The sequence below is a fragment of the Salvelinus fontinalis genome, chromosome 27 (assembly GCF_029448725.1).
Source record: "Salvelinus fontinalis isolate EN_2023a chromosome 27, ASM2944872v1, whole genome shotgun sequence".
NCBI lineage: Eukaryota > Metazoa > Chordata > Actinopteri > Salmoniformes > Salmonidae > Salvelinus > Salvelinus fontinalis.
In genome coordinates, this window is record NC_074691.1 from 20,043,510 (window position 1) to 20,062,955 (window position 19,446).

At 43.2% G+C, this 19,446-nt stretch overlaps 2 protein-coding genes across 2 annotated transcripts; one reads left to right on the forward strand and one right to left on the reverse strand.

Annotated features, from left to right (window-relative positions):
• The first annotated feature begins 4 nt into the window (after positions 1-4).
• Positions 5-2,696, forward strand: ccdc167 (coiled-coil domain containing 167). Its single transcript, XM_055885201.1, has 4 exons — positions 5-230; positions 499-593; positions 664-716; positions 860-2,696. The coding sequence occupies exons 1-4, from the start codon at positions 21-23 to the stop codon at positions 964-966; spliced, it is 465 nt and encodes a 154-aa protein (XP_055741176.1). The 5' UTR covers positions 5-20; the 3' UTR covers positions 967-2,696.
• A 240-nt stretch (positions 2,697-2,936) lies between these two features.
• Positions 2,937-19,446, reverse strand: cmtr1 (cap methyltransferase 1). Its single transcript, XM_055885199.1, has 24 exons — positions 18,957-19,446; positions 18,290-18,397; positions 18,012-18,166; positions 17,715-17,873; positions 17,330-17,422; positions 17,168-17,239; positions 16,950-17,044; positions 12,541-12,613; positions 12,202-12,400; positions 11,965-12,083; positions 11,758-11,854; positions 11,553-11,685; positions 11,290-11,469; positions 11,160-11,216; positions 10,995-11,052; positions 10,762-10,830; positions 10,399-10,530; positions 10,140-10,265; positions 9,935-10,026; positions 8,645-8,713; positions 8,462-8,509; positions 8,243-8,355; positions 4,666-4,774; positions 2,937-4,325 (listed from the first exon to the last, which is right to left on the reverse strand). Exons 2-24 carry the CDS (start codon positions 18,393-18,395, stop codon positions 4,190-4,192), a joined length of 2,490 nt encoding a protein of 829 aa, XP_055741174.1. The 5' UTR covers positions 18,396-18,397; positions 18,957-19,446; the 3' UTR covers positions 2,937-4,189.

Sequence of the window (19,446 nt, forward strand, 5' to 3'; positions counted from 1 at the left end):
TAAAGAATGGTTTTTATCGCATGTGCACAACATTCACCTTCGTGCACTATCGCTTACCCTCCACACAGCTAGGGGTGGCATTTTCCGAGATTAGATCCTCCCACAGAGTCGCAGAAACCACAAGAATAATAATACTTGTACCCTCAGCAGGTCGTTTACTTTGGTGTGTTTTTTCTCACAAAATGACCAAATCTAAGGACAAGAGAGAGAAAGTCAGCGTTGCTAGCGAAGTAAGACACAAACTATTTGTTACTAAAGTTTCTTACGTGACGTGGAATAATGTTACGTTGCTCTGGAATTTGCAAGCTTAGCTAGCTAGCTACGTTAACTAACAAGCTTCATTCAAACGTTGGATACCATGCGTGAGCTCACCTTAGCCAGAGAGGAAGAGGCGAAGTATATTGCTACCATATTAGGGAGCCACGTTTGCGACAATTCACAGGTGTCACCCAATGTTATGGCCAGAGATATTTAATCGTTTATATGTCCCCTACACAGATTGATCGTGTTGAGGAGCGACGGTTGCGATGTCACGATAGTATCGAGAGGGCAGAGTTCAGACGGCGGCGCGAGGAGCTCTCGGATCAAGACAGGTGACGATTATGATGACAACGATGATAATGGTGATGAAAGCACAATTCCTAATCTTCCTCTATTCGACAGACAATCGCTGGAGGATGAAATGACGATAATGAACGAAAGGATGCAAAAGTATGGTAAGGAAAACGTTTGTTTCATGGAAAATGTTATACACAATTCATATAGTAGAATTGTAGTATAAGTGTTATTGTGAAACTGGATCCTGAATGAATGGTGTGTGTGGTACATTGTGGACTAACGCTTGTTCCCTCTCATTTAGATAAAGAGCTGGAGGTGTTGAGAGGAGAGAACAGGAGGAATATGGTGCTCTCTGTTTCTCTATTGGCCATCAGTGCTCTCTTCTACTACGCCTTTATCCACTACTGAATAAGAATTAGCTCATTTTAGCACAGTTGACTGTGTTATGTTACATCTTCATCAGGACCAAATACTGCTTTGGCAGCTAAAAGCCTTAATGCAGCCATTTGTGCGAATTATATGGTGACATTTCGGCCCCCCCCCCCCCTTAACCTTCTATATTTGCACCTGCTTGCAAGTGTTCACATTTTTGTTATGGGACAAATAGTAAAGACATGTCATTAACCAGTCATTTTTTTGTATTACCTTTTTAATTTGGCATCTAGTCATCTTATTGTCAAACAAATCTGTTTTTCAAAAGTAGGCTACCTGCGCATGTTCATCCACTCCAAAATCATTCCTGCATCCAAACAGTGCACTGTACACTCCTGTCAGTTGATGAATGGAAAGTGAAATCTGTTACAAAACACCAAAAGTATAATGACATTTGGCAATTGTCATTGGGTCGACACTCTTGTAGCCTGAATTGATGTGTCTTGCTGACAAAATGACCTTTTCTGTAGAAAGAGAAGTCGGGACACTTGAATCGTAGCTGAAATATGTAACAGTCCCTGTTGACAAGTACAGCCACATGGGGAGGATAAAAAACAACATAATCCAGAGGTGAGGGTGTTCGTTTCATGTGGGATAAGCTTATATTTTCATATTTACCGCTATAGCAGTATACATTTCATTTTAAACAAATAGGATAATGGGTAAATTAGCATTATTTAAGACCCCAAACTTATGACTTTTTTAATTTAGGGGGACTCATATCTCTTTCAGGGTTTATCCCCACTTGTAATTCACACTCTGCTCACAGGTACCTCTGCTCTGTCAAGCTTTGGTACTCAAATTGCCTAATTTGTTGAGCCACTACAAATTGGATGTTCGTTGCGAAGTCATCCACATCATCATCAACTCCTGGGCTGAGCTTTGCTTTCCCCTTCATACAGACTGTGGTATATTTTTACTACACTTCAATGGTTACTGATGGTCTCTTAAGGACCACTCATGAAAGCAAAATCATGCACAATGCTTATGCAAATCATGAACTCTTCATCAAGCGTGACAGAGTATACAATTCTTACTTTGACTTCATTGCACGTTGTGCTCCTGCGTTGTGCTATGATGAGGGTATGAAGACACTACTTCTCAATGGGTTTACATAGTGCACCTTGGGATTGTGTTCTCAGACTGTTGCCAAAATGATGCTTTAGTTCTCATTGTGGTCAATAACCACTATGCCTTTGTTAGTTAAATCACCCAAACCTGAGACTTGACTGGGCTTTATCTCTGACATAATTTTGCAAGGGTCTGTATTTACAAAGCATCTCGAATATGAGCACTCCTACTCAAGAGATGCTTTGTCAATATGGGCACAGGGCTACATATACTGTATACCATTAGAATAAGGAAGGGGTGTATATGTGTGTTTGTCCACATCTTAATTAATTCCAAGCCTTTGGTGCCAAAATGAATCTCCCTATGGCCTTTTTTTGTTCAGGCATTGCATTTTTATCAGTGCCTGTGCATCTAAATGGTTTACATTGAGAATGTTTGATTACTCATGCACGCATTAAGGCCTTCCTACCTGCAGACAGCTTCACATCATTTTGGTCCCTCACCCAAGGCAACAAGTTTATATATATTTGCTGTAAATTAATGAAGATAATTACATGCTTGGCATGTATGAACATTGTTCTTTTGTAATTATGTCTGAACATCCCAAAAACAAAATAAATGTATCTCTAAATCTGTTTTCTCTGGCTGACCATTCTATTGCTACTCAGAATCAACTATGACATAGAGGCAAAGCTCTCTTCTACAAGCCTGTGATATAATGGATCATATGTATGTATCATGATGCATAGTCAGATAACTCAGTCACTGCCAATATGTAGCATCCAGACATGTTGCGGCATAAACATTCACGTCAGCTATGGTAAAGGTAGAGGGCAGGAGTGATTGTGTGTGTAAAGGACAACTGGGCCTGGGGGAAAGGTTTCTGGGAAGACCAAACTTTTCTTTTTATTACTACATTATCATCAACAGGGTTTGAAACATAAAGAAAAAAGTGACCTCATCCTTAACATTTCACAAACTAAACAAAACTAGGACAGCGGAGCAAGGCAACAGGATGCAACAAAATAAACACGGTGACGACGAGTAGAAAGTCCCAAAACCTGAAACCTCCATTAATCCCCTAGACAGACAGGCTAGAATGCATGGAAGGAAAGGCTGTATTTGATATAACCCAGTTTTTCAATGAAGGCCAGGAGTTTTCCCCTGACCAGGGTTGTGGTAAATTCCATTTCAATTAAGGAAGTACACTACAATTCCAATTATTTTTGATGAAGAAAATGTGGAATTGGGTTTACTTTCTGAATTGAAATGGATTGGACCCCAACCCTGCTCTGGGCACTAGTTATGCTACATCTCACCACTCCCCATGTGTACAAAGGTTTAGTTGTTGCTGAAAGGAGAAGAGCTTGACTGGCTAGGCACTCCAGTAAAGATCTTGGAGGGTAAAAACAAGCTGGGTGGGTGAGATGATTGGACTCAGTTTTGAAAGTCAGGCATACCAGGACGTATAGTGCAGTGCCTTAAAGGGAAACTACCTCTAACTGCCTTCATACTGGACACAGAGACAAAAATGGTATCCATGAGTTCATCTTACTCTGGAAGTAGAAAAAGACCTCATTGCCAAAATCCCAAAGTATCCCTTTAAAAAAGGCACAATGGGAGGTTTTCAGTTCCAGACAAAAACATATGTAGTGTTTGAGCTTCAGGGAGAGGTTCTAAATTAGAGTACACCACCGCATCTTGTACACAAACACACTGCAAATCATGGAGGCATGGCATGAATACAAGTAAAGGGACGGGGGGCATGGAATCAATAGCAAAAACAGGAGCATGCAATGCAACACGTAATGTGACAGCTTGTCAATGTTGGTTTTCTTCATAAAGTATTAAAATCACTTCTAAGATGCATTCTGTACAGTGGATCTGATCTGATACATAGAGCTTGGGGCAGTAGAGAGTGGTCTTTGTAACATAATTACAGGGAGAGCTGTCTCAAAGAGCCACAGAGTTCGGCAAACTGTCCTTCATGTTGGCACCAAACATTTTATTACAATCCAAAATAACGCCCATGAACATTTTGTGAATGCCAGTTTGCCAAACCATGTGCAGGGTACTGTTATCTGTCTATGGCAATATTCTATGTGTCTGGGGGACTCCCCCTGGTGGCTCAGGGCTGGTAGTGCTGGTGGATGAAGGAAAGCACATTGTCCTTAGACAGCTTCTCAGGGTCAACCCGCGTCTGAGAGTCGTGAACTCTGACCCCGTCCTCCCACGCCCAGAACAGGCGCTCTGTATGGCAGACGCTGAGGAGACACACACACACAAATTAGAAACAACATATTTAGTTCAATAACCTTTCAATCAATTTCATACCGCTCCTTGGGGATGTCCAGCCGTTCCAAGTATTTAATCTATTCAAGAGCTAGCACACCTGATCCAACTTCTCAACTAATCATCAAGCACTTGAGTTGAGGTAGTTCAGGGCTACAACACCATTGTGAAATGTCTGGAGGTCCCAGAGGAGGTTTGAGACCCCCTGTCTAGAGTAGACTAGGTTCAGATGCAAAAACATGCAGACAATTCCTTGTCGCACATATCCTAGTCTACCACACAGATTTGAGGCCGGTGCATAGTGGTACGCACTGGAACGGAGCCACAGAGTTGGCTGGCAAGTCGTAAGTGGACTGTTTAGTCATCTTGTTGAAGAAAAACTTCCTCTTGGTGTTCTTACTGTACGCCATCGTCCAGGGATCTGCACGTCAGAGGAAGAGAAATGTCTGTGAGAAAACATCCAGACTCCTGTATCCTAGAGCAGAAATGCTCTACCTTTCTCTCTCACACACACAACCAAAAATATACACACAACATGCAAACATTTCAAAGACTTTACTGAGTTGCAGTTCATTTAAGGAAATCAATCAATTGAAATAAATTCATTAGGTCCCACACGACACCATACACGTGGTCTGCGGTTGTGAGGCTGCCAAATTCTCTAAAACGATGTTGGTAGAGATTAAAATGTAATTATCTGGCAATAGCTCTGGTGGACATTCCTGCAGTCAGAATGCCAATTGCACGCTCCTTCAAAACTTGAGACATCTGTGACATTGTGTTGTGTGACAAAACTGCACATTTTAGAGTAGCCATTTATTGTCACCAGCATAAGGAGCACATGTGTAATGACCATGCTGTTTAATCAGCTTACTGATATGCCACACCAGTCAGGTGAATGGATTATCTTGGCAAAGGAAAAATTCTCACTAACGGGGATAACAAACAAATTTGGGCACAACATTTTAGAGAAATAACCTTTTTGTGCACATGGAAAATGTCTGGCATCTTTTATTTCATCTCATGAAACATGGGACCAACACTTTACATGTTGCGTTTTTATTTTTGTTCAGTGTACATAAATCCACACTCTCCTACCATTGATGCTCTTTTATGATATACAGTGCATTTGTAAAGTATTCAGACCACTTCCCTTTTTCCACTTTGTTACGTTACAGCCTTATTCTAAAATGGATTAAATTAAAAAAAAAAAATACTCAATCTACACACAATACCCCATAATAACAAAGTGAAAACGTAAAAAAAACAAAAAAACATTTTTGCAAATGTAAATAAGGTATTTCTGTTTATAATTTTTTATACATACAGTATCAGTCAAACATTTGGACACACCTACATTGTAGAATAGTGAAGACATCAAAGTTATATATTTAATATTTGATATTCTTCAAAGTAACCACCCTTTGCTTTGATGACAGCTTTGCATACTCTTGGTATTCTCTCAATTAACAGGTGTGCCTTGATAAAAATACATTTGTGAAATTTCTTTCCTTCTTAATGTGTTTGATCCATCAGTTGTGTTGTGACAAGGTAGGGGTGGAATACAGAAGATAGCCCTACTTGGTAAAAGACCAAGTCCATATTATGGAAAGAACAGCTCAAATAAGCAAAGAGAAACAACAGTCCATCATTACTTTAAGACATGAAGGTCATTCAATCCAGAAAATGTCAAGAACTTTGAAAGTTTCTTCAAGTGCAGTCACAAAATCAAGTGCTATGATGAAACTGGCTCTCATGAGGACCGCCACAGGAAAGGAAGACCCCGAGTTACCTCTGCTGCAGAGGAGAGTTACTAGACTCAGAAATTGATAAACGCTTCAGAGAGTTCAAGTAACAGAGACATCAACATCAACTGTTCAAAGGAGACTGTGTGAATCAGGCCTTCGTGGTCAAATTGCTGTAAAGAGACCACTACTAATGTACACCAATAATAAGAAGAGACTTGCTTGGGCCAAGAAACACGAGCAATGGACACTAAACCAGTGGAAATATGTCCTTTGGTCTGATGAGTGCAAATGTGAGATTTTTGGTTCCAACTGCTGTGTCTTTGTGAGACGCAGAGTAGGCGAACGGATGATCTCCGCATGTGTGGTTCCCACCTTTAAGTATGGAGGAGGTGGTGTGATGGTGTGTGGTTGCTTTGCTGGTGACACTGTCAGTGATTAATTTAGAATTCAAGGCACACAACCAACATGGCTACCACAGCATTCCACAGCGATACGTCATCCCATCTGGTTTGAGCTTAGTGGGACTATCATTTATTTTTCAACTGGACAATGACCCAAAACACACCTCCAGGCTGTGTAAGGGCTATTTGACCAAGGAGAGTGATGGAGTGCTGCATTAGATGAACTGGCCTCCATAATCACCGACCTCAACCCAATTGAGATGGTTTTGGATGAGTTGGACCGCAGAGTGAAGGAAAAGCAGCCAACAAGTGCTCAGCATATGTGGGAACTCCTTCAAGACTGTTGGAAAAGCATTCCAGGTGTAGCTGGTTGAGAGAATGTCAAGAGTGTGCAAAGTTGTCATCAAGGCAAAGGGTGGCTACTTTGAAGAATCGAAAATATATTTTGATTTGTTGAACACTTTTTTCGTTACTACATGATTCCATGTGTTATTTCATAGTCTTGATGTCGTCACTATTGTTCTACAATGTAGAAAATAGTAAAAATATAAAATAAAATAAAAATATTAAGTGTGTCCAAACTTTTGACTGTAAGTATTCAGACCCTTTGCTATGAGACTCGAAATTGAGCTCAGGTGTATCCTGTTTCCATTGATCATCCTTGAGATATTTCTACAACTTGATTGGAGTCCACCTGTGGTAAGTTCAATTGATTGGACATGATTTGGAAAGGCACACACTTGTCTATATAAAGGTCCCACAGTTGACAGTGCATGTCAGAGCAAAAACCAAGCCATGATATTGAAGGAATTGTCTGTAGAGCTCTGAGACAGGATTGTGTTGAGGCACAGATCTGGGGAAGGACACCAAAAAATGTCTGCAGCATTGAAGGTCCCCAAGAACACAGTGGCCTGCATCATTCTTAAATGGAAGAAGTTTGGAACCACCAAGACTAGTCTTAGAGCTGGCCGCCTGGCCAAACTGTGCAATCAACCTTCCAGAAGGACAACTATCTCTGCAGCACTCAACCAATCAGGCCTTTATGGTAGAGTGGCCAGACGGAAGCCACTCCTCAGTAAAAGGCACATGACAGCCCGCTTGGAGTTTGCCAAAAGGCACCTAAAGGACTCTCAGACCATGAGAAACAAGATTCTCTGGTCTGATGAAACCCAAGACTGAAATCTTTGGTCTGAATGGCAAGCGTCACGTCTGCAGGAAACCTGGCACCATCTGTACGGTGAAGCATGTTGGTGGCAGCATCATGCTGTGGGGATGTTTGTCCTTGAGTGGCCCAGCCAGAGCCCGGTCTTGAACCCGGACTAACATCTCTGGAGAGACCTGAAAATAGTTGTGCAGCGACGCTCCCCATCAAACCTGACGAGATTGAGAGGATCTACAGAGAGGAATGGGAGAAACTTCCCAAATACCGGTGTACCAAGCTTGTAGCGTCATAGCAAAGAAGACTTGAGGCTGTAATCGCTGCCAAAGGTGCTTCAACAAAGTACTAAGTAAAGAGTCTGAATACTTATGTAAATGTGATTTCAGTTTATTTAAAAAAAATGCAAACATTTCTAAACCTATTTTTGCTTTGTCATTATGGGGTATTGTGTGTAGATTGATGAGAAAACAAATTGTTAATCCATTTTAGAATAAGGCTGTAACGTAACAAAATGTGGAAAAAGTCAAGGGGTCTTAATACTTTCCGAATGCACTGTATGTCACCTTAGCTACAGTACATACCGTTTATAGTTTTGATGATGTATAGGCCATTCGGGAGGAAGTGGCGGTCGTCCCGGCCAGTGTAGGACAGACGAGGGACTCCTCCTGAACTCTTAGTCACCTTCATTTCCAGTCTAGGAGGTTGAGGAATATTCATTCATTTATTTATACATTCTTAGACTAATGCAAAGTTCTCCCTCTCAAATGTTGACTATGGCAATAGCATTAATCTTCTCATACCTGACAAAAATCTTGTCCATCTCCTCCAGCCTGTACACCTCTTTCACTCTGAGGAAAAAAGCAGAGAAACATTAGGACTTGGAGGAAAATAAACATTAGGACTTCCCAAAAAATTCCTCCAGATCTTCCCTTTATATTTATTCTTATTCAAGCAGAAAAAAAGTTAGAATGTAGGGTTGTTACCTGATAGGGTTCATGTCTGGTCGGCTTGGCTTGGCCACGGCCCTCACAAACTTCTCCGCCATCTGGATTCTGGAGACAGTGACCACAGTTCAGCAACAATACATGTAATCACCAGATAAGGTGAAGGCAGGGGTGAAAGTAAGCCGGTACGGTCTGGTACTATTAGGCCCAGAATCTTCTATCCAAAATGTTAATCTAGGCAGAGGCTGCGGCTCCATGGATCCCTTTTCCACAGAGCCGAAGATCCAAATCACGTTTTACACACGTTTCTTTACCTCTACATTAAACACACATTTGTATGGTCACTCTTCCTTTACGTTTCTCACTGTCAATTGTGAAAGATAATTGTTCAGTTTTACTTGTGAAACGTCCATGCAGCATCTGCATACCAACCATTTGATCTCAATCAGTTTCATGGGGATATGCATTTAGATCTTCTTGTGTTATACAGTGTTGATTAGAAGTAGCCCAGTGTTGTTTTGAATAATGTAAAATGATAGAATTTTAGAGCAGATGTTAAACTGTAGCATAGCCTACCTGTGTTTATTTTAAATATACAGCGCGTTCTGAAAGTATTCGGACGTCTTGACTTTTCCCACATTTTGTTACGATGTGTGCCTTTCCAAATCATGTCCAATCAATTGAATTTACCACAGGTGGACTCTAATCAAGCTGTAGAAACATCTCAAGGATGATCAATGGAAACAGGACGCACCTGAATTCAATTTCGAGTCTCATAACAAAGGGTCGGAATACTTATGTAAATAATGTATTTCTGTTAAGTATTTTTTTTAAATAAATTTGCAAACATTTCTAAAAACCTGTTTTCACTTTGTCATTATGGGGCATTGTGTGTAGATTAATGAGGATATATATATTTTTTTGAATAAAGCTGTAACGTAACAAAATGTGGATAAAGTAAAGGCGTCTGAATAGTTTACAAATGCACTGTAAGCACACATTTTTCCTAGTGGCGCACTATTGAGTTTTGGCCACATGAGAGAAACATTTCACCATTCGCACAATCATACTATAATCTCATAAGAAATTAGGTGGTGTTTTTAATTTTACAGTAACGTTGTATGTGCTGATCTAACTTTAGTAAATGAGCACCATAGCAGAGTTGCCCGTTCTCTACGAGTAGAGCAGAGTCAGTAAGTAGAGAATCCCACATGTGCAGAAGCTTCTGGACTTTAGCGGTCGGAAAGAGGGGTCCAGAAAAGTCAGATCCGTAGCCATTCCGTTAAATCTACTTTCACCCCTGGATGAAGGTTAGGGTTGTTGCCTCACCGTTGGTTGAAGTGCTGGACCCGTACATCAGTGCCGTTGAGAACCAGGGCATCTAGCACATGTACCGCGTTAATCCTGCGCTGGGCTTTACCCTGTGTTCAACAAACATTTTAAAAAAGGTAAACAACCATAGTAATTACTTACTCTCTTCCTTCGCCTTCCCCTATTCAATCCCCCTCCCCCATCTCTTCCTCTCCTCTCTCACCTCTCCCTTCAGCTCCTGGACAATCTCTACACTGAGCAGGGTCTCTCTGGGCAGCTCCAGCTTGAAGTTCTCCAGCTTCCTCCAGCGCAGAGGATGCTTGCCGTCCCAGGTGTAGATCTGAGACTTCTGTAGAGAGAGAGAGAGAAAGAGGCATAAGAAGAGTGGGATACCCATGTCTATTTGTGAATAACAGGAGAACTTCTGCTGAGATGATCATGGCCCAGGTCCATAGTCCAGAGTGGTGTCTGCTCTCTCTCACCCCAAGACCTAACAGGAAGAGCTGTTCCCCCCCTCCCACAATGCACCGGTAGTCCAGGACATGGTGCACCTTGTCCAGAGTGGTGGAGCTCAGAGGGGTGGGCTTGGAGTTCAACAACTCGATGTCAGAACCCTGAGAGACATAGATAAGAGAGACATAGATAAGAGACAAAGAGATAGTGAGACAGAGAAAGAGAGAACGTTACATTCTACTAATACATGATCAAACACATGGTGTTAAAAACACTATCACCATACAAACAATTAAATACACACAGTTCAGTGTGACTATGTACTGCAGACTACTGTATCAAACACACCCTTTCCTTGATACTAGGTAAGGGATGGGAGGCCACAATCTCACCTTCATCAGCTCATAGAATTTGGAATTGGGGTCTGAAGAGACATGAGTGACTCTGGCCTTATCAGGAATCTAAAGAGACAGAAAGAGAGACAGACACACAGTGAGAGAGAGAGACATAAATAAACAAATAACTAGTGAGTGCTATGAAACTAGATGATTGAACTGCTGAACTGCTCAGATACCAGTCTCTATACACGCTGACCAGCCCTCACTAACTCCTCAGTACTACTCACCCCCCAAAGCTTCAGACACTCCTTCCGAATATCCGCCTGCCTGGCCTCTGACAGGGTCCTAAAAATACACAACACAGTCAGATTGTACTTGCACATGCAGGTACACTACATTTCAACACGTTTACACTGATTTGAACAGTAGAAGGGAGGGGGTAGGTAACTCACGTGTCTAAGACGTAGGCATGGATCTTAGCCAGGGCTTTGATCTGGACTACACAGTGGCTGCAGGGAGACATGGATGATTATAAAGCCTTTGTTAATTTGTGTGTGTGTGTGTATGTGTGTGTCTTTCTACCTCTCGTTAGAGTTGATCATGTGGTTGTAGAACTCAGTGTCTCCTTTGATGAGTTCGATGGGCATCACCTCGTTGACGTCAGACTCCGAGTTCCTCAGGTGGTTGAGCTTCAGGTTGACTGTGAACATGTACTCCCTGACCGGATCTGAACCAGGCTTCAGACCGCGACACACAATGTATCTGAAAACCAAGGATATAATGTCAGAACATAGCTAATAGGTCAAAGTATATAGTATTGGCCTCAACAGCATTTACACACACACCTCTCTGAGTTGGCGGGCCTGCTGGTGATGGGTTTGAAGAGGGACACCCGGTCGAAGCAGAGGTAGAGCAGGTACACCAGCCCCACACTGAACGGTGTGAACAGGTCAAAGGTCTTACACACGAAGTGACCACCTGGGGGAGACAGAGAACACAAGTCACTCACTGTCCTTACACTTCTGGATAGTAAGAGACAGACAGACGTACCTGTTCGGAGCACAGACATTGCGGTGAGGAACTGACAGAGCAGTAGTTGTTTGCTCAGAATCTCCTGGATGTTCTCCTGCCCCTCCACTGAGAACCCCTACCAATCAGGAAACAAAGATGTGCTCAACAACACACCCTACCAATCAGAACACATCTCACTAAGCCTTTGGCCAATGGTGACAGAGTGCGATGAAGACTCCAACTCACCCCGTCAGCCATGAGGAAGTGCAGTCCTCTCCTCTCTGTACTCTCCATGATGAAATTCCGGAAGGCACTGATGTTCTCTGGTCGAGTGATGTCACCATCCCCATCCACCCCGCCTTCCCCTGAGCCACAGGGAGGGGAAAAAAGAAAAGAAAAGCGAAGACGATGACCATAAGATCTTATTCCAATTTGTTCAACCATATTTGACGATCAGCACATGGGAACCACCATGGTACATACCGTAGTAGGGTTCAAACAGTTCGCTGGGTGCAGCATAGAAGTCTTCCAGTTTGAAGTCACAGGGTCCTTTGAGCGTCATGCCGAATCCCTTGGCATGCCAGCGCCGCCTCCACAGGATGTATTCTGAGAATCCCCCCGGCCCCGCACACACATCCCCGAAATACAGCAGCTCCCCCTCGCGCTCTCGCGTCTGGGGCTTCTGCATGGGGTGAGACACGGACAAAAACACACCTTTATCACGTAACACCTGGAAATCCGTCACAAATATCTACTAAATATGCATTTGCTAAATGTCACTTTCATTGACTAGATCAAGTGTGAATGGAAAGGGTCACTCACCCCTTGTGAATCCTTTGGGTTGGTGAACATGCTGTCAAAGACGTGATCCATGTTGGCCATCTTCATAGCCGCTCTAGAAAGAAAACAAACAAACAGATAAGTCAGTCATTATTATCAGCTACTGTAAGTAAAAAGCCTCATTTAGAACCTTGGTGTAAATTTGACACTTAATATCTGCGTGTGCCATTTCTGAAACGAATACGTAAATCCAAAAATATTGAGATTTATAAACTTGGCGCACACTATACAGCCGTGGCCAAATGTTTTGAGAATGACACAAATATTAATTTTCACAAAGTCTGCTGCCTCAGTGTCTTTAGATATTTTTGTCAAATGTTACTATGGAATACTGAAGTATAATTACAAGCATTTCATAAGTGTCAAAGGCTTTTATTGACAATTACATGAAGTTGATGCAAAGAGTCAATATTTGCAGTTTTGACCCTTCTTTTTCAAGACCTCTGAAATCCGCCCTGGCATGCTGTCAATTAACTTCTGGGCCACATCCTGACTGATAGCAGCCCATTATTGCATAATCAATGCTTGGAGTTTGTCAGAATTTGTGGGTTTTTGTTTGTCCACCCGCCTCTTGAGGATTGACCACAAGTTCTCAATGGGATTAAGGTCTGGGGAGTTCTGGCCATGGACCCAAAATATCGATGTTTTGTTCCTGAGCCACTTAGTTATCACTTTTGCCTTATGGCAAGGTGCTCCATCATGCTGGAAAAGGCATTGTTCATCACCAAACTGTTCCTGGATAGTTGCTCTCGGAGGATGTGTTGGTACCATTCTTTATTCATGGCTGTGTTCTTAGGCAAAATTGTGAGTGAGCCCACTCCCTTGGCTGAGAAGCAACCCCATACATGAATGGTCTCAGGATGCTTTACTGTTGGCATGACACAGGACTGACAGTAGCGCTCACCTTGTCTTCTCCAGACAAGCTTTTTTCCAGATGCCCCAAACAATCTGAAAGGGGATTCATCAGAGAAAATGACTTTACCCCAGTCCTCAGCAGTCCAATCCCTGTACCTTTTGCAGAATATCAGTCTGTTCCTGATGTTTTTCCTGGAGAGAAGTGGCTTCTTTGCTGCCCTTCTTGACACCAAGCCATCCTCCAAAAGTCTTCGCCTCACTGTGCGTGCAGATGCACTCACACTTGCCTGCTGCCATTCCTTTTTTAAATTTTTATTTATTTTTATTTTTAATAAATTTTATCCCCTTTTCTCCCCAATTTTCGTGGTATCCAATTGCTAGTAATTACTATCTTGTCTCATCGCTACAACTCCCGTACGGGCTCGGGAGAGACGAAGGTCGAAAGCCATGCGTCCTCCGAGGCACAACCCAACCAAGCCGCACTGCTTCTTTAACACAGCGCGCCTCCAACCCGGAAGCCAGCCGCACCAATTATGTCGGAGGAAACACCGTGCACCTGGCCCCCTTGGTTAGCGCGCACTGCGCCCAGCCCGCCACAGGAGTTGCTGGAGCGCGATGAGACAAGGAAATCCCTACCGGCCAAACCCTCCCTAACCCGGATGACGCTAGCCCAATTGTGCGTCGCCCCACGGACCTCCCGGTCGCGGCCGGCTGCGACAGAGCCTGGGGGCGAACCCAGAGACTCTGGTGGCGCAGTTAGCACTGCGATGCAGTGCCCTAGACCACTGCGCCACCCGGGAGGCCCATCCATTCCTGAGCAAGCTCTGTACTGGTGGTGCCCCGATCCCGCAGCTGAATCAACTTTAGGAGACGGCCCTGGAACTTGCTGGACTTTCTTGGGCGCCCTGAAGCCTTCTTCACAACAATTGAACCGCTCTCCTTGAAGTTCTTGATGATCCGATAAATGGTTGATTTAGGTGCAATCTTACTGGCAACAAAATCCTTGCCTGTGAAGCCCTTTTTGGGCAAAGCAATGATGAAGGCACATGTTTCCTTGCAGGTAGCCATGGTTGACAGAGGAAGAACAATGATTCCAAGCACCACCCTCTTTTTGAAGCTTCAAGTCTGTGTTTCAAACTCAAGCAGCATGACAGAGTGATCTCCAGCCTTGTCCTCGTCAACACTCACACCTGTGTTAACGAGAGAATCACCGACATGATGTCAGCTGGTCCTTTTGTGGCAGGGCTGAAATGCAGTGGAAATGTTTTTGGGGGATTCAGTTAATTTGCATGGCAAAGAGGGACTTTGCAATTAATTGCAATTCATCTGATCACTCTTCATAACATTCTAGAGTATATGCAAATTTCCATCATACAAACTGAGGCAGCAGACTTTGTGAAAAGTAATATGTGTGTCATTCAAAACTTTTGGCCACGATTGTACATAAGCAGCAATAAAGCACTGCCTGGAAAACACCCTGCATTCACATTTTATGCTGACAATAACACCCTTTATTTGCTGTATAATTTGTCACTATTGGAATTAGGCCACACCAGTTCGTAAAAGAAAGAGCAATGGCATTTGATCACATTTCTGTAGAGGTGTGGCCAGTGACTTTTTCAAACTAAACATGCATGCTACCTATAGCGAGTGCCAGTCTGTTCATTCTGCAAGATTGACTGTACACTACACGAACAAAAGTATTTGGACACCTGCTCGTTGAACATCTCATTCCAAAATCATGGGTATTAATATGGAGTTGGTCCCCCATTTTCTGCTAAAACAGCCTCCACTCTTCTGGGAAGGCTTTCCACTAGATGTTGGAACATTGCTACAGGGATTTGCTTCCATTCAGCCACAAGAGCATTAGTGAGGTCGGGCACTGATGTTGGGCGATTATGCCTGGCTCGCAGTCCCCATTCCAATTTATCCCAAAGGTGTTCGATGGGGTTGAGGTCAGGGCTCTGTGCAGGATAATCAAGTTCATCCACACTGATCTCAACAAACCATTTCTGTATGGACCTCGCTTTGTGCAGAGGGGCATTGTAATGCTGAAACAGGAAAGGGCCTTCCTCCAAACTGTTACCACAAAGTTGGAAGCACAGAATCGTCTAGAATGTCATTGTATCCTGTAGCATTAAGATTTCCCTTCACTGGAACTAAGGTGTCTAGCCCAAAACCATTAAAAACAACCCCAGACCATTTTTCCTCCTCCACCTAACTTTATAGTTGGCAACTATGTATTCGGGAAGGTGAGCTTTACACCATTCCAACCAACGCATGGTATTGCGCATTGTTATTTTAGGCTTGGGTGTGGCTTCTCAGCCATAAAAACCCATTTCATGAAACTCCAGAAGAACAGTTATTGTGTTGACGTTGCTTTCAGAGGCAGTTTGTAACTCGGTAGTGAGTGTTGCAACCAAGAACAGACGGGTTTACGCGCTACGCGCTTCAGCACTCGTCGGTCCCGTTCTGTGAGCTTGTGTGGCCTACCACTTTGCGACTGAGCTGTTGTTGCTCCTAGATGTTTCCACTTCACAATAAGAGCACTTACAGTTGACCAGGGCAGCTCTAGCAGGGCAGAAATTTGATGAACTGAGTTGTTGGAAAGGTGTCATCCTATGACGGTGCCAGTTGAAAATCACTGAGCTCTTCAGTAAGGCCATTCTACTGCCAGTGTTCATCTTTGGAGATTGCATGGCTGTGTGCTCGATTTGATACACCTGTCAGTAACGGGTGTGACTGAAATAGATGAATCCACTAACTTTTGGAAATGAGTATATTGGAAACAATTTAAAAGTAGGCTACAGCCCACACTTCAATGCAAAGGACGAATTGTTGCTCAATATTTAGTTTATCAATAGACTATAGGGTTTCTATCTCCTGCCTTGGTATTGGCTCAGATTAAATAGGCAATGACGTCGCGCTCCTATCACACAGCAATACTGTCGCCTACCCATACTGTCAAATATTTGACATAAGCTACCAGTCTATTTACTTTATTGGCAGAATGTTTACGCTATATCTGGCAAAGGACTGTGACAGAAAGAGAAAACAACGGCAAATAGTTGTGGACCTGTTAATTCAACAATGTTTTGCATCGACTTTTCCCCCAACCTAAATATGCTGAAACATTGTTTAGGCTACTAACAACAAATCGAAATTACAGTAGGCTACATACTAGCATACCAGTCAAAAGTTTGGACACACCTACTCATTCAAGGGTTTGCCGTTAATGAGACGAGTGAAAATCCAGTGCTTTACTTTTGGAATCTAAACAATTAGACATAGGAATCTATTCCCTATTTATTTTTATAACCATTGCAGAATATATTCCTCACCTTTTCTGTTCGTGATGTGTTCATATTCCTGAAGTAGACAATTACCATGTTTGAAAACTAGCGCAAGCATATTTTGGGGTATATTTTGTACGCAGTTAATAAATGAGGCCCCAGGGGCTTCATTAGCACAGTGTGAGCTAGCATGTGTTTGTGTGATGCTAGAACATCAGTGGGTTATTCAGTAAGTTCAGCTACCTGTTGAGGAAGAAGGCTCCTCTAATAGTCTCGTAGGGGTTGGAGCGTGTTCGAGCTCGCCTCATCTCCTCCCCCTCCAGATCGTCAAACACCGTCTGCAGACCACACACACTTTTTACTGCCATAACTTACTTATGCCATTATAGAATCAATATCCTGATGATGATGATGATGAGTTGTTTGCAGTTGAATAGAGGGTTGTTCTTTAGGTGGCTCACCTTGCACCTCAGAAGGCTGTGTAGAAGATCCTCTGTGCAAAACTCTGTCTCATCCTCAATCCTCAGTTTCCTCTGAGATAGACCAAAAAATATAGTGCACAAGTGAGAATCACAGATCGAGAAGAATGTGTGTTAAAAGTGAGTGCGCGCGGATGTGTGTACCGGTCCCACAGCCATCCACCCCCTCAGCTCATCTGCATCTGGGATCTCTGTGGAGCATTCTGGGAACCACTTCAGCTCTTCTACAGCACTGGGCTAGAGAGCGCGGGAGATCAGAGAGATGGGGGAATAGAGGGGGGAGAGAGAGGAGAGAGTGGGATGGAAGAAAGGGGAAGAGAGAGAGAGGGGGGGAGATAGGGGAAGAGGATGAGGGAGGGGGCAGAAAGAGGTGTTGTTTACATTGGTGAGCGCATTCTTTTCTCCTGTAGACTGGACATAGAATTGGGAAATATCCCATACTAAAAGCCTATTTTAATCTGATGAGATGACAGTGTGACAAAGCTATCTGCTTGCTTATGTCTGTGATGATGTTGTTGTTGTGTAATACCTCAATTTCGTCTTGCCAGTCAACATTGAGCTCTCCCTGGAAGCCCTGCAGCGTGAGTCCCAGACCCCTCCTCCCTCTCTGAGTGGATGCCTCGATGATCTCCTTGCGCCCCTGGCCAAACTTACCTAGACCCTCACCTTCCCGGAAACCCATTTTGGCCTGGAGGTGGAAGAAGGGAACACAGAAAAAAAAATGTGAGAGATAAAGAGATGAGAAGAGTGATGGAACATTCTGGGATCCATGATCCCTCATAGTTTTATCTTTGTAAGTCAATGGGACACGTGAGTGTCATCTTACCATGAGTTTCTGCGACACGCTGTTGTACATGGTGAACTTGTTGGCGTCGCTCTGTTTGGCATCGTCTGTGGCTGATGCATTCTGGGATACAATGGGCATAGAGAACCCTGGTCTATGGTCCTCTGAGTCACTGTGGGAATCACTCTGACTAGAGTCTGGGAGGAGGAGGCACACACAAACAAAAACACAGGTCATGTCCTGTGACATTCTGCCAAATCCTGAATATCATTGCACAGTGAGAACTATATATAAGGCAATGTGATGGCGATTACACTGACTGGTTGTCAGTAGCGGCGACTCCTCATCTGAGCTGGCTTCCTCAAGACGTTGTTTTTTAATCCGTTTCAGCGGTTCGGAGGCCGCCTCGCCCCTTCTCTTCATCATGGCTGAGGAGGAGGGATGGGGGGATAGATATGGTTAGAAAGCTCTGGTGTAAAGTGGCTTCCTCTTCTCTATGTGCAATGATCTGAAAAGACTCGGATATGTGAACGCAACAGGCGAGGTAAAGACAAGGATAGCTCACACACTTCTTCATTCAATTTTGTAGGGATGCATTTGCTTTATGGTAATCCACTACATAGTTCAAACCCACTGATTGCATTTGCTTGGACATCGTAATACAACTAAAATGTAAGGGAAGTTAATGAAGTAATTCAGTGTAAATGCCTATTCTCCATCAATAGCCCAGATAACGTTGGACGCCAAAAAATAATTGCTTGATTCTCCTATGATAGAATCACATAGGGCCACAATGATGAGGCTTATCCATCAAGTAAAATGCATGCATATACCAAATAACATGAAGTCACTAGCGTGTATTGTCTTGATTATGATTAAATGCATTGGCTTGCATTTCATCTGTTTTAATTTTGCAGTAATATGCTACCTCATTGGAGATATTATACTACGCAATTACAGGTAGCTCTAAGAGAAGTAGGTATTTACCTCTTGTTTGCTGTGTTTGGCTAACTAACGTTAACAAGTCGGACCATTCCACAGCCCTAACGTTACTCTCCTACTTGCCGACTAAGCTTAGCTAGCTCCCGATTGCCAACTAAGCACGAGCACCAAGCTAGCTACTAGCAACGACAAACGGGAAGATTCACCACTTTTCTGATATAAATATCTGAAACGAAACTGAGTCCGACACCCCTCTGGCGTGAAGTGTCGATTTCACCCTCTGTAAGTGAGCGGGCTAGCTAGTTGTCTACCAGCTAGCTACGTGAAATATTTTCTTCTCGGCTAGAGAACCTCCACCTGTCATTGCAACGACACACTTTATTAGAATATATCCATTAACGTTTTATGTCTTCGTAGAATTCATTTCCATGCACAAAGTGTGATTATTGTCGCATAAAACGAGGTCAACGTTAATGCGCGTTCAAATTTCTGTTTTCTGAATTATCGTAAAGGTCCTTCGAATATGTATGACACA

Excerpts from the sequence above, each read along its gene's own strand:
- ccdc167 (XM_055885201.1), top strand. The coding sequence starts at position 21 with ATGTGCACAACATTCACCTTCGTGCACTATCGCTTACCCTCCACACAG. Across the intron at positions 594-663 it reads GAGCTCTCGGATCAAGACAG|ACAATCGCTGGAGGATGAAA; the intron begins GTGACGATTATG and ends TCTATTCGACAG. Across the intron at positions 717-859 it reads CGAAAGGATGCAAAAGTATG|ATAAAGAGCTGGAGGTGTTG; the intron begins GTAAGGAAAACG and ends CCTCTCATTTAG.
- cmtr1 (XM_055885199.1), bottom strand. The coding sequence starts at position 18,395 with ATGATGAAGAGAAGGGGCGAGGCGGCCTCCGAACCGCTGAAACGGATT. Across the intron at positions 8,510-8,644 it reads CCAGACATGAACCCTATCAG|AGTGAAAGAGGTGTACAGGC; the intron begins GTAACAACCCTA and ends TTTTTTCCTCAG. Across the intron at positions 4,775-8,242 it reads CATCATCAAAACTATAAACG|ATCCCTGGACGATGGCGTAC; the intron begins GTATGTACTGTA and ends TCTGACGTGCAG.